General features: G+C 37.7%; 1 protein-coding gene across 1 annotated transcript in view; it reads right to left on the bottom strand.

Annotated features, from left to right (window-relative positions):
- Window positions 1–11,252, bottom strand: part of LOC138032756 (uncharacterized PE-PGRS family protein PE_PGRS20-like) — a 100,994-nt gene extending 89,742 nt beyond the window's left edge. The window contains exons 1-4 of the mRNA XM_068880477.1: window positions 11,149–11,252; window positions 6,166–6,522; window positions 5,931–6,077; window positions 3,575–3,697 (exon numbers count right to left, since the gene is read on the bottom strand). Of these exons, the coding sequence (XP_068736578.1) occupies window positions 3,575–3,697; window positions 5,931–6,077; window positions 6,166–6,520 (625 nt within the window). The 5' untranslated portion in view covers window positions 6,521–6,522; window positions 11,149–11,252. The remainder of the gene's footprint in view (window positions 1–3,574; window positions 3,698–5,930; window positions 6,078–6,165; window positions 6,523–11,148) is intronic.
- Window positions 11,253–15,720: the final 4,468 nt, after the last annotated feature.

Here is a 15,720-nt window from a genome sequence, read left to right as displayed (position 1 = left end):
ATTTTAGTAGTTGTTAATTGTGTAATTTTTGTAAGTTGTGTAAGTAGATGTACCAGTGTTGTAAGTAGTGTGAATCATAATAAAAAGTTATCGATCCAAAAAAAATAAATAAATAAATAAACTAATAGGAACTTTGAGGTTCGAATTGCTACGACGAGGAACTCCGGTTCCCAATTAAGCTGTTTTGGGTTCCTAAGAACAAATTTCAACGAGGAACAAAAGTTACTTTAAGTGCTCAGTTTACTTGTTCCCTTGTTGATTACAGGAACAAAAGCAAAAACTCGCGGAACGATTGCTTTTTTTTTTAAGTATCATAACTCGGTTTGAAGGCATTGAAATCATGGGAACAAAGTAAGTTCATTTACATGCTAGCTTCAAGACGCCTACGACAAGATATCGGGCAAATATAAGTTATATCAGGCCAAATTTTTGGGTGTCATTAATTTTGGGAAACGTATATGATAATGATGATGATGCAACAACAACAATATTCATTACAACCCTTGACATTAGGATTACACAATACAATTCCCACCCAAAAATAGCATAGCTAATCTAGTTGGGTGGGAGCAAAAATAAATAACATAGCAATTACAGACATTACAAAAGACAAATGAAATTCAATAAAATTGTTGTAAACACAAGTACACAAGTAATAGAAGGGGAAAAATAAAAGAACAAATTTATTAGTAACACAAAAATTATCGCAAATATTAGTATACAGGTAATAACGCAAGAAATATATAAGATAACATCATGAAAGAAGGGACGAGAATACGATTACAACTACATTACAGTACAGGGAACGGAAAACGAAAAGTGAGGAAGAAGAAACAAAGTTTTGCCGAATTTCAGCATTGAACTTCATTTGGGAGAAGAGAAATGAACTCCTTGGTTAATTTTTTAATCGCGGATTAACGTTAATCTGCTTTTGAACAACTGGGCCAAGGAGGATAACAATTGATTTTGATCAAGAGAGGGAAAGGAAAGAGAGCGGATCCCGTACCCCATCACAGTTGTTAAAATCTATATTAGTTTCGCAAAGCTATTTTAAGTTCTCGTTCCCAATGTCGCGTGGTTAAATAATCAGGGCCTCGGAGAGATCGGCGGGTGAGATTTTTCCGCTGTGTCATGTCCATGACGCGTCCAGATATAGTAGCTAGAAATATGTGATCACGTTTGTCAGTTGCGTAGTTTGAGCGCAATGAGTATTCGAGAAAAGATTCGTCAGTTCCTGAAAAGAAAAGGAACTTAAAAGGAATCTTCCAGGCGGCAGCAAAAAGAGATGCTAATGTGGAAAAGAAGGTGAGATATTTACTTTATGTTTTATTTTACTACGGAGGCCATTTTTTCACATGCTGCTCAAGCTGCGCATATTTATAATTTCATTACGTCATTAGAACTGGCCAATCATGTACCTCTCTAAAAATAGCTGTGTAGTTGAACTATGCGACCGGGAAATTTGAACAGAAAAACAAGTGATTCTGAAATTCATTTATTTGGGGTACAAACGCTTTCATTGAAAAAAGTTCAAACAATTTTTATTGCAAACAATATGTTTTGTGGTATAAAGTTATCTTTGTGTTTTAGTGGAGGTTGCCTTCAAGAAACTTTATTTCCACAACTTGGGTGCTGCATCGAGGAATGTTCTGTCACCAAGTTTGACCAAAGTCTTGATATTCGGTTGTTGAGGTTGCAGGAATAACTCACTGTTCGATCAGAGAAGGCTAGCTTTGCAATTACAACATGACATATGTATTCAGGAGCGCGTCCATGAATAGCTTTAATTGTGAGTAGAACAAGAGGCTGCAGGTAGCCTATGCATGTTCTTGCCTTCTTTTGAGTCATGTTCGGCTTGAAGGTTACTAAGTGATGGCGGCTCCTAGTCAAGTAATAGAGCGTACCGAAGATGTTTGGATACAGTCAAACTCGCTCAAGAAATATGTGATTTAAATTCGTGCTTGCATAACTTCTCTTTCTCCCGGCGTGTTTGCTTAAAATTAAACCTTTTTTTTTAATCTCAGAAAAACATTTCATAAAATGTCATAAATCAGTGACTCCCTTAAGAGGGTGTATTTTAGTCTGGCGGTTTGGCGGTTTAAGCCAATTTTGAGTGCCGGTTTGCGGTTTCATTCACATTTATCTGGCGGTATACGGTTAAGAAATTATCGTGCAGTTGCGGGAAATCATAAATTTAGCTTGCGGTTTTCGGTTTTTGCGTGTTTTTGTGTTGGTTATTCAAACAGAGTTAAGAGGCTCAGAAGACTGAGCGGTAACTTTATCTTGCTTAAAGATTCTCTCTTTAACAAAGGATTGCCTTTTAGGGCTAGACCAAGTCAGTCAGGGCTTCCCTCTGTGTCCCTGGCCATCTGGGAAGGGGTGGGGAGGTAATTGGTAATTTGATATAAGGCCAGGCTTCAAAGCTTCGAAAGGGTCACGAAAGCACGTGGAAAGATGGCGGACGATGTGGCGAATGTCGATATAATTAAATGTGTTGCCTTATTTTACAAGCTCGGGGAAGCGCCAAAGGATTTTGCATAAAGCTGCCTCGTTGTTTGCACAAATTGCAGCAGCTGAAAGAGCTACTTCGGTAAGTGTTGGTTTGTTTATTGATATCGTAAGACTTAATTTTATTCATATAATCGACGTCAAAACCTTTTTGTTCGCTGGTTACTGAATGGTGTTATACAAATACAATTTGTTTAATATCTTGTGGTCTTTGTGAGGAGAAATACCATTATTGAGCTAACATATCGGAAAGAATTTGCCGTGACGCGTACGTGCTGTTAAAAGATCGGTTACGAGGATAATCGTCCTACCTGCAGGGCGGTGTCGGTTTTTAGAAGAAAACGAAATTGGTTTGCGGTTTCGAAGGAACAAAATATGGCGGTTTACGGAATGTACGACCCCCTATAATAGACCCTCCCTTAACGCAATCACGACAGCTTCGGTCACAGTAGTAGAATTTAAATGCAAACTGTTTAATAATTCATATGTTCTATTAACTTAGTACTGTCAATACTAGTGCTAACAGGGTAAAATTATGCAGTTAATGATCCTTTTTCTGTGTACTGAAACACAACTTGCATGGTAACAATATAAGGGTAACAGAACGAACAAGTCTGTAAAGTGAAAAAAAAAATTAAAAAAAAAAAAAAACTCCGTAAGAGCAGAGGGGAAAGAGCAAAGACATGTCACGTAGAAATACCAAAGGCCATGACACATGGATATCGTAATGCTGGTCAATCTTCAAACCAGCCCCACACTGAAGTCCAGCGAGATAAGGAAAGCGAAACGAAAGATGTAGAGAAAGAGAAAGACAACGAAAAAGGAAAAAGGAATCAAGTGGATTGCAAGAGAAAAAGGAGTTCGAAAGAGGTTAAAAGAAAAAGAAGGAATTAAGTTTAAAATATGAAGAAGATGAAGATGGAAATAGGGACAGATGAAGATAAAGGTCATTAAAATGACGTAATATTTAGTAGCCCTTACTCTACATGTATATTTTCGTGCAAAGTCACTCCCTCCTTACTTGTCGAAGTTTTTTCTCAGATTGAACTGCATCTGGCGGTCTTACCTCTGCAAATTTTTCCGTCCCCGGCGTATCCGAACTTGCAAGTGCACTGGTAGGAACCGAGAGTGTTGTTGCATGTAGCATTTTCATGACACACAGGTAAAGATGCAGTGCATTCCTCAACATCTACAACATATAGGAACAAATACATGAAATGATGGAAAGGTGCAAGGCGCCAGTAGAAAGGGTAGGTTATAAGCTGCTTGGCAACGGGCAAAAAGACAACTGAAAAATCAGAGACTTATGCACAATTCGAACCCACGACCTCCGTAACACCGGTCGGATGCATTATTAAGCTACTAGAACTGTTACACAGCTGGGTCATTTGTGTGGTCCTGAAAGGACCTGAAGATGGATAAGAGGGTAGGTCTTGTAACAACAAGAACAACAACAACAACAACAACGTTATTCATTAAAACCCTTCACATTAGGATTAAACAATACAAGCCGCACCCAAAAATAGCATAGATAATCGAGTTGGATGGGAGCGAAAATGCTCATGCTGATGATGTCAATTACAATCATGACGTGGTTGATAGTAATGATAACAATGATGATGATGATGATGATGCTAATGATGATGATGATGATGATGATGATGCTGAAGAGGGATAGGGGGGAGGAGAAAAAGGCCCAGTTGTTCGAAAGCCGATTAACTTATTCCAGGATTAGCGTAAACTTTTCTTGCAGAACGTTTCTTTTGTTCATTTTTGTTTTTCAATATTGACTTCTTCTAACAACGACAATATTCATTACAACCCTTGACATTAGGATTAAACAATACAATTCCCACCCAAAAATAGCATAGCTAATCGAGTTGGGTGGGAGCAAAAATAAATAACATAGAAAAATTCCAGACATTACAAAAGACAAATGAAATTCAATAAAATTATGTTGTAAATACAAGTACACAAGTAATAAACGGGAGAAAATAAAAGAACAAATTTATGATTAACACTAAAATTATAAATTAGGTAATAACGCAAGAAATATATAAGGTAACATCATGAAAGAAGGAACGTACATACGATTACAACTACATTAAAGTACAGAGAACAGAAAACGAAAGTTGGGGTAGAAGAAACAAAGTTTTCCCGAATTTCAGCATTGAACTTCATTTGAGAGTAGAGAAATGAACTCCTTGGCTAATTTTTTAATCGCGGATTAACGTTAATCGGCTTTTGAACAACCGTGCCCAGGAGGATAACAATTGATTATGACCAAGAGAGGAAAAGGAAAGAGAGCGGATCCCCGTGCCCCATCACAGTTATTAAAATCTATATTAGTTTCGCAAAGCTATTTTAAGTTCTCGTTCCCAATGTCGCGCGGTTAGATAATCAGGGCCTTGGAGAGATCGGGGGTGAGATTTTTCCGCTGTGTCATGTCCATGACGCGTCCAAATATTGCAGCTAGAAATATGTGATCACGTCTTAGTAGCGTGTTTTGTTAAGAGTAGTTTGAGCGGAATGAGTATTCGAGAAAAGATTCGTCAGTTCCTGAAAAGAAAAGGAACTTAGTATGGAGGAATCTTCCAGTAAAAAGAGATACTAATGTGGAAGAGAAAGTGAGATATTTTTTATGTTTTTATTTTATATTTTATTTTACTTTTTTGCTCAAGCTGCTCATATTTATATTTTCATTATATCATTAGAACTGGCCAATCAAAAATAGCTGTGTAGTTGAACTATGCGACCGGGAAATTTGAACTCAAATACAAGTTATTCTGAAATTCATCTAGTAACGAGCGAACGTGGGTTCATATATATATATATATATATATACGATCCAGCTTCATAGGAGTTGTAGTAGCTCAGCATGCGAATCCGACCGGTGTTATGGAGGAGGTAGGTGCTTTAGATTCACATTTTTCAATTGTCTCTTCGAACTTTGCCAGGCAACTTGTATCCGAAAAAACGGTATAACTTAAAGTGCGATTAACATGCGATCGATCTCTGGATCCGCACCCTGCGTTTTGCTTTAAGTCCAACCTGATAATGAAAGCGAAAAGAAAGAGGTGGGCCGGCATTCACTGGATTACAGGAGAAGAAGGAGTAAACAATGGCGGTTAAAAGAAGAACAAGGAATTAAGTTAAAAGAGGAAGAAGATGAAGATGAAAATATAGTCAGATAAAGATAAAGGTTATAAAAGCAGATAAGAGTGAAGAAAGCCAGTAAAAGGGAATCCAAAATAAGCAATGGAATGAGGATTAATACGAAACTGTGGATAAAAATCAAAACGGTGTTCGAGATAGAGAAAAAGACGAATATTATTGTAAATAAATATTCTTACGTGAGGATGAAGATGGAGATGAAGAAGGAGACGGAAAAAAAGATGAAAGAAGATTGAATTTATTCTTACCTTCGGTTTTCATATCGCAAAATGCAGGTACTGGAATCCCCGGTTTTATTGAAGACATCCAGTATTTGCCGTCGGGGGCTCTTTCTTCACTCATCTTTATTTCCTTGCAGGACTCGGCTGCTAGTTCAGAGATGGAGCCTAGTGGAACTGAAATTTAGAAACTTCCATTATTTCTTTATCTTTGTTTTAGCGCTCTTTTGCATGCAACATACCTTGTTAAAGTCCATGCACCTACCTCTGTTCATGTATTTTCCAAAATAATATCTGTCTGCATCAGGAATAAAATCCTCTGGTCTGGCTTCTTTGGTGCGGTCGCTGAATTCGCACATATGGAGGGAAATCACAAAGTTGAAACTTTGGCAACGATCATCTTTCAGGCAGGCCGAAAGGCAATTAAGTCCAATATTGGCCATAACTGTTTGATAGATGTGTCCTTGCAACATCCATCCCAAGATGGACTCCTCAGATCCAACTACAGGACACTGCTGAGTCTCCGTTTTGTTGATAATTTGACAAATGACAACAAAAATTGAGAACACGAACAGGGTTTTCATGTTTTTGGCGACAATCGCTGCATAACTTTTCCACATGTCTAAAAAGGAATTCAAAAGTATTTGCATAGATTGAAACTTGATCTCTTTACCCTCTATAAATTCTGCAAATCAATTTGACGCCCGATTTGTGCTAGTTTTTTTTTCTTTTTTGTATATTCATCTAAATTTTGTGGCCTTAAAGATTTACTTAAAACTTTCTCTAAAACCACCCTTTCGCGAGTCATATACCATGGCTGTTAGACCAGCTATAAAAGGCACAGAATTGTGATACCGAATTCGAAAGGAAAATTATAGCATAAACAAAGTAGGCACACTAGATAAAGGCAAAAATAAAGTCACTTTATTTAACGTCGGTAGTTCCTTCAGTTACGAAACTGGTATCCATGGACGCCGACGGTGCGCCCTTTACCATCCTCTGTCAGTGCTCCGTTTTACGGATATTTAAAGCTATAGTTACATGGATCAAAGAAAGTCGAAACAGACGTTGAACTCACCGAGGATCGAACTGGGACCTCTTGCTCCGAACAAACTTGCACTAACAAACTGAGCTATACATGCTCCTCTGATCGGTCAATTACCCATTTATTATTTGCCCATTGGTGAAAGTTTATGACGAGAACACGGACACGTGCGCCGGTAAAAGGGGATGCTTTTTTCGTCAAAATACAATAATGACCGACCAGTCTATCGCCGAAAATGCTAAAAAATCTTCGCAGCTTTATGAAAATAAAACTTTAACTCGTTAGTGTGTATTTTACAAGACCCATGGTAATGCGATTTGCAAGGCTAAGGGAAAGCCAGCTGGACGAGTTAGTGAGCGAGGAGCATTCGAAGAAGCATAAGGATCTGAATAAGGATTTGACTTGATTTGTGTTAATTGTTGATTTCAATTTACAGTGTCCCCAATTAGTGCTTCAGCGCTAGAACGACTGGACACTTAAATAAAGTTACTTTCCTTTCCTTTCCTTTCCTTTCTCACAAACTGTCATAGTATGTTTTCGTTACGGTTGAGTGTGTACTATCGAGTTATACTTGCACTTAAGAGGTTTGCTAAGTTCTCAGCTGGCGACCATTGCCTCGTGCGACTACGCTTCTTTCGTGGTCAGCAACCTTCCGCGTGCAAGTAACTCGATAGTACACACTGAACCGTTTACTATTTGTTAAAGGGGCTAGGTCACGCAATTTTAGGTAATTTCAGCACTGATCAAATGGTCATAGAATTAACTAAAATATCAAAATAACTGTTCAAAACTATAGAAGAACTCTAAAACAACACAGGGAAGCCAAGAAGGGACATGGATGGACAAAACTGGAGAGGATTGAAATGGATTGAATTTGGGTAAATTTGAAAAACGTCGGCCCACCTTTTTTCAAATTTATATCAGTCTATATCAAAATGTCATTTACACTGGAAAATCATCCTCAGTTGTTATGTGGCCGTGATTTTGCAAATGAAAGACTCTTGCTCAGCCAATTTGACGTTTAGAGCTCATAATTAACAAAATTAAACAAAATTACCTAAAACAGCGTGCCCTAGCCCCTTTAAGTTCTTAACTAATTTAGGTTGTTATAAACTGGTTGAAAACATGTGTCTGCAAAGTCCCATAAAACTAATTAACTTTTCTGGATTTATATTGATAGCCATGTGCCTTACAATATCTCATTTTAAAGGTCATGAAATAGTCTTTTCCGTGAAAATAATATATTCAGCATAAAAACCAAGGAACTTTCTGAAAAAATAACCGTAAGTACTAAAATTTGCGCAAAAATATTTCAAAATATTTGAGGAAAAAGGGAGAACAAATTAAAATTACGTGTTCTGGCACAAAAAGTTGAAAAAGAAGAGTTAACCAATATTCCACCAAATTTGGCTAAAAAAGAATCATCCGTGAATTTTTCAGATTTTTTAAATTATACGTGTCAACACTTGTTATTTCTCTATGGCGACAAACAATGGCAATTGTGTTTTTGCATAATTAATTAGCTTCGGGCTGTTCAAAACCATTTTAATCCAAACTTTCCGAATTATGAAATTTTCATTCATGAGAGTTTAGGGTTAGGACTATTCATGATAGTCCTGACAAGAGTATTCTACAAAGTTTTGAAATCGAGGAAAGTAAAACTGTAGAAACCGTACTATGCAATGAGAAGCAATTTAACTTCCTTCTTACGTTTGGATGTTCTCCTATTTCTGAAACTCGATACTCTATACTCTATACGAAAGGCTTCCCCGCGTCCCCGCGTCCCCTGTCCCCACGTCCCCGTCCCACTTTTCGACAAAGCCCTCCAATTTGGCTAACTTCACGGGCAAAAAATGGAGCCTGTTTTATTGCTTTGGCAACTCACGGGCGTAGCCAAGATTTTTCAAAAGAGAGGGGGTGGGGGTCACACTGTGTCAAACAGAGGTTACTCACCAGATCGTCATGTGAGTTGTTGTAGGTTGTTTGCTTTACAAAAGGCTTAAAAAGAGGAAGGGGTGGTTGGAAGGGGGGGGGGAGGGGGGGGAGGTTACAGGCACTCATGGACCCCCTCCTGGTTACGCCCTTGCGATTAAGACTATAACCTTTAGAATAAGCGGTGTCCCTTCTGTGATTCTTTGAAATAAAATTTTGGGGTAAACTTAACGCGGAGTTTGAAGAGCGCCAAATGTAACTGCAACTCATTACCAAAACATGACGGTCTGATCTTTGCCGAATTCATAACATTCAAACACCACATCAAAAATAACACGTTTTCAGAGATTTTCTACAAGTTGTTTATCATAAAATGACCTAATTATACGAAAAATACAATGGTGATCAGTCGAATACAAAAGGTATTTTTTCGCCAGTGCAGATTTTTTTCTCCTTTTTTTCTCTTCAATACCCGTTTCCTTTTTAGTCTTTTATTGTAGTCTTTACTGCCGATATTCTGAAAGCACTTCCCTTTCGGTGTATGTTATCGTTGTTATAGAAACGACGACTATACTTCAACCACATCACCTGTATTCGACTGGTTAACCTATTGACAGCAGGGAGCGATTTTTGAGCGTTAAAAGAATTTTATCTTCATTTCTGAATTGTCAATACATTGTTTAACGCTGCCTTTACAATTTCAAACGGCGTCCTTGTCATCAACTCATATGATCCATCTTAGCCTTGTTTCATTATTCATCGGTAAATATTTAATAACTGCTAGAAAAACTCATAATTTACAGAACTGAAAGAGATTAATAATTTAAACTTGAAGGCAACATTCTTTTGTAGGGGTCTAAATAATTATCTCTTCTCCTTACAAGTTTCACGCGAAAAATAAAAAGCATTTTCTCAATTGTATTTTTCCCCAAACGATTTGCGTTTATATTTAAAGAATATCTCATTTTAAAGCTAAGAAAATAAGCTTTCCTGTAAAAAATACCATTTGAGCTCAAAGGTCGCGAGTTTTTGAGTACCCACAAAACAAGCACATCCCATTTCCCCAAAAAATGTCGCGAAATGGTTTTAGCTATTTTTCTGTGTACAAGGCGTTCGCGAAGAATTTTTTGCTAAAGGAGAAAACGGTATTTATGTACAAAAAACGTGAGAGGAATCGGACGCAACACGAATTATTGATAAATCTTTTAAAGTACTATAATTGGAGCCCACACCTGTCATCTAAAATGATGGTGAGGTTTGTCTTCAGCGATCGATCACATATCATCCAATAGCAAATCAATTTCGCTCAGTGTAAAATCCTTGTTTGTTACACACAATTTACATCCACTGTTCGTGAGTTTTTAAATACACCTTGACTTCCCTGCCTTAGTTTACTATGTGATGAATATTTGGCAAGCGGAAAACTGGAAAGAGAGGTGAAGACTGAAGTGACATTTTATTCCATACTACAGAACCTAATTCCACGCTACTTTTCAATATTTTGTGTCAGAAAAATGTTCTCCCACAAGTTAAAGCAAGATCCAACTCTCTTCCCATTTGTTCCCATGGACACTTAAAATTAAAAAATACCGACGCTGAAAGTAATGTTTAAACGGAAGTTGTGGAATATGGCAGCAATAAATGAAATACTTTTGTTCTTGGGCCATCGTAGTTTGATCAAAAATAAGACACAAACAGCAGTGATAAACATATTGAACTTGTTCATTTTGATTATGACTTGACGTTTCGTATGTGCTCTACATACATTTTCAAAAGTAACCGTTGAAATTTAAATTTATATATAACAAAGCGGATGAGGGGACTGGAACCTAGATTAAGCAAATATTTAACAGTAAAATATATAATAATAATAAAAACAGAAAAGATTAATAAAGCATCAGCTTTCCACTTCCGACGTTGACGTTGAAAGCTGGCTTAAGTTCTTGAATAAAGAAGGTCTCTTTTATTTTACAATGATAGTCTGTTTTGCCCTGCGCAAAAATATCAAAATGATCCCACTTGATGTTATGTCCAGTGGCCTTGACGTGGTCAGCAATGGCTGAAGTATTGTCATTTTTAGCTAGGGCCTTAAAATGTTCGGTTTTTCTATCGTGTAGCCGACGTTTAGTTTTACCGATGTAAAAACCATTACAATCCCAACAATTTGCTCTGTAAATAACTTTGGATTGTTGTGAACGATTAACATTTAAACGGAAGTTGTGGAATATGGCAGCAATAAATGAAATATTGAGTTTATGAGAAGTACTTCACCTTGCTGGTTGAGATCTTTTCTCCAGACCTATTTTTTCTTCAATACCGTTTTCTTTTTCACTCTTTCTTTGTAGTCTTTACTCCTTATATTCTCCAAGCACTTCCCCTTGGGTGTATGGTATCGTCGCTATAGAAACGATGACTATACTTCAACCGTATCACCTGTATGTAACTAGTTAAATAAAAATATATAAAAAAAATTGGAAGCGACAAGACGCTGGGAAACAGTAAGAATTGTTGATACATTTTTGAACTACTGTAATTTGGGTTCACACCTGTCAACAGAACCTAAGTAGCATAACTGTCTCGCGTCGCGGGACTAGTGGACAAAACCTAGCCCCCATTTCTGCCGCTTCTCTGGCCTTCTTTCTGCTTCCCACTCTCAAATGTTTGGGAATTACGCACTAAAAAAAAATCAAAAAAAAAAAGCGGAATAAATGACATAGAGGTAAATCTAGTAGCATCAGACGAACAGTGTGGCCCAGTGGTTAGGGCGCTGGCCTTGAGATGCGGAGATCCCGGGTTCAAGACCCGCTCTGACCACTTGTTGAATTTGATCCTGGTTGTCCCTGGTTCAATTTCATAGGTGCACTTGTAAATAGCCAACTGGTTTGCCTCCGGCCGGTTGGGATTCTTAACAGTTGTCGTTGTTCTGTTCCGTCGTTTCGTTGTGTTTCATTGGCCCTGAAAAGCCCCTATGGGGAGCGGTCAATTAAGTATGTATATATGTATGTATGTAACCGTTATGAAGTTTCATCATACAGACCATCTTTTTTTTTGGCAGGTTGTTGTTCTTTATTCTTGAGTTTAGAAGAATCCTCTTGCTGGCCATCAACCGCTCTTTAAATCTCTAACACACTTGCCGAGACCGTGTTTGAACTCCTTGAGTTATTTGTCATATTTCTCCGCCCTGTGATGTTCTGTTTGTGCCGCCATTTTGAATAATTTAAACAACTAGGCCATCATGGATGATATGTTATTCATTTGCAATTAAGGTGGCTCAACTGGTTTCAATAAGTTGGAGGGAATGTGTTATTAGAAAGATTTTAAAATTCTACAACGCTGTTTCACATAATGGCAATGTTATGGTTCCATATGAAACAAGAATAATTGCTTAAGAAATGCACATATCAATGTGACGTAATAAATTACCAAAAGAACCATCTAAAAACGCCCTATCTCTTGTGTTTGGGCGCTTATATCTCGAAAATTAAGACGATGAGCCCCATTTTGTATTGCTGAAAAGTGATAGGCAGGCTATGACGAAACTTTCGGCAAATATGTTACCAAATACTGGCAGGTAAGTTCGGTTGTTTACCAACTCTCATGTGTTAGGCACTTGTAGTTATGCTGGTGTCAAAACTCTCAATACTAAGGGGGTACTCTACATGATGGGTGTCACCCAGAAGCTCATGTTGTTCACCCTTTATGGTAGTTGTTACTTTTAATCACTTACAAAAAAGCCTTTATACCAAAATCTGCGGTCTATTTAAAGCAGGTATTAGAAAGTAACATTTATAGTTACACTTCATTACACAGTTGCGTAACATCTTAGATGTGCAATTACGTGTAATAAGGCGAACTGCGTGGTGAGATCAATGAGAAACATACTGGGATGCGAAGTTAATGACACTGTATGTTCCATCCAAGATATGGCTGCAACTCTCCCGCCAAACTTAAGGCAAAGATCCAAGATTTAAAGACAAGGTATATGTGGAACAACAAAGTTCCAGTAATGATTATAACGTATTTTATAATGATTATTATTGTATTGATTGATGGACAATGGTAAAAATGGTTAATAACTCGTTATAATAGTAGGAGTATCCAGTAAGTTTACATATCCAATCCCAAATGGTACTTGATTGGTGCATATATTAACCACTGGAACGAGTCTTTGTTCGTCTTTGTTTGGTAACGTTGAAAGGACCGACAAACAAAGACAAACCATCGTTACCAAGGCACAAACAGAGAGTATTAACCAAGCGCAAACTCAACGGTCGCTGTGTGGTGTTGATTTTTAAATAGGCCCTTTATCGTTCGTTTGGGACACTAACAGCCACCTGACGCCCCTGGCGGGGCTTCAATTGCGCGGCTAGCGGATTGAAATGAAAGAAAAACCTTTGCCGTTGAATTCTACGGTGGAATTTTAACTGTGGAAACATTTTAACCAGGAATATTTGTGTGAATTTGAATTTGGTGGGCTCGTGAGAATTGACTGTTCAACCTTGGTATCTTACTATAACCGTTGACAACCGAGGAACTGAGAATGGCTTAATTCGCGTTGAATCTGGAAAAAAAAAAAAAAAAAAAGGAAAACTACACAAGAAGGAAGCAATTCACAATGGCAATAAGGTTTGGCTTTTTAATTGAGAATTCTTTCGTAAAATTATCTTCTCAAGTCTTTTATCGGGATTCCCATACAAATCCTTATATTTTTGCTGGCTTTCCCTCACACTGAGCTTGGGGTGCCTGGAGTGCGTGCCCTGTTTTTAAGCAAGTGATTATGTAATACAGTGAATCATGACATGGACACGTGACTGGCGGGGTGAAAGTGCTTTTCTATGGTTGTTGTTTGCTAAAGAGCAGTCGGATAGCACTAGTGAAATTGGTCGTCTTTCATTCACATTTAGTTTGTCGACCAAACCATGGGGCGATTAGTCCGTTTACACGATTTGTTCGTCTTCTAGAGTGAAAGGAACATTATCTTATACTGAGAAAGTGATTCATTTCCTTGACTGTTGTCAGCACAAACCGTTTTCTTTCGCAAAAAAGTAGGAACAATTGTAATTAGAAAAGAGGCCAAAAGCGCGACCAAGCACAGTTTTTAATAGGTCATGTTTATACTGATTATCTGCGTGGCTCTTATAGTGGAGTAGGAGCCCAACTCTGAATGTGTGGGTTTGACATAGTAAACAAATTATTTTTAAAATTGTTGTTCTCTCTGCTGAGGTACCCTGATAAATTTCTTTATTCAGTTCCACCATCAAGCCATTTGTTACCGAAAAAGCATCAGGTCAACTTACTCCATTGCCAGTTGTCACCGATGTCCATTCAAAGACCATCCCTCAACCGACACCCATGTTACGCTAACAGCATAAAGATATAAGCTAGAAGATTAATAAGACTATTCAGTCTGTGTTCGTCAGCCACAAAATTGAAGAAGACCTAAAGCTTCGTGAAGCAAAACCAGCTGTTGTGAGTCAACAATCTTCTGCTTATCAATTTGGCTATTGCCTGTGCATGCGATGCAACTTATGTTAGTTTCACTCAACACTAATTGAAGGCACCTACACCAGCGCGTCGAGGCAGACAAACATACATTTCCTTCCGTTGGCAAGCACCTCCGCGAAAAGCATAGCGCAGTTTGTTCCCAAAGATCTTAAGTATTTTAGCGTTGTTAAAAAGTACAGCACCAAGTTTGACCGCTTAATTTTTGATTTTTTTGTTTATTATTATTATTATTATTATTATTATTATTATTATTATTATTATTATTATTATTATTATTATTATTATTATTATGGCAGTTTAAAACTCCTGAATGCCAGGCCCTAGTCACAAATACTGGGCGTATAAACGTAGCCAGTATTATGTCCAAATTTACTAGTTTGCATAAGATAGGAATAAAATTGCATATTACATATCTATCCAAATATTTTCTGCGGAATTCTAATTAGTATTATTATTATTATTATTATTATTATTATTATTATTATTATTATTATTATTATTATTATTATTAACGATCTGGGGCAGGTTGCTTAAAGGTTGCCCTTACGACCATCCCTTACGTCCGCCGTTAGCCTTACGTTTGTCGTTGTCAGGCCCCATCTACGCCGGACACGGGGCGTTGAGGACGGCTGCACAAGCAAGGCGTACACAGGTACAAAGTGAGAAATTTTTGTTTTGCATATTGGAGAGCGGTCAGATCGGCTTCCTTCAGGAATGGCTTCGGCGGTAACGTGATGAATAATATTTCTAGCGACAATATTGTCACTGATACAACCGACCATTTTTCACAAGTCTGTATTGTCGTAACAAACAAGCAAAGATTGCAGGGTACAGCTTTAAGGCTAATAAACTTATAAATGACTTAAGTTCAATTAATTGGAAAGAGGTTTCTGATAACTGTGATGTGAATAAATCATTCTCTCATTTTTTTTTTTATAAAACCATTAACCGTGTAGTTAATAAACATGCACCCCTAAAGGATGTTTGTGCGCGAAAATTGGAAATGCCGTGAAAGAACAGCGAGCTGTGCTGTTCCCAACACAGCCTACCACATTTGTTGTGTGAAGCTGCCACGTAAATGGGTGTCTAAAACACCCACCTGGAATGAAAAGTACACCATGCTGATGAGACCCAGCGAGCCTGAAACAGCTGTCCATGGTTGCTAATTGACCGGGTGAAATGATTGTGCGCATGTATGATACGTTGCCCACGCCGGGTTGGTGTTGGTGTGTTTCACGTTGGTTTTTTTGTCTTGTTTTTAACTAAACCTTGGCTGACGGCTGGGCTAAAGAAATCTATAAAAGTGAAGAACAAGCTATTTTTTAAATCAGATTGGCC

The sequence above is a fragment of the Montipora capricornis genome, chromosome 14 (genome assembly GCF_036669925.1).
Source record: "Montipora capricornis isolate CH-2021 chromosome 14, ASM3666992v2, whole genome shotgun sequence".
Classification (NCBI taxonomy): Eukaryota; Metazoa; Cnidaria; class Anthozoa; order Scleractinia; family Acroporidae; genus Montipora; species Montipora capricornis.
This window is presented reverse-complemented; position numbering and strand designations above follow the sequence as displayed.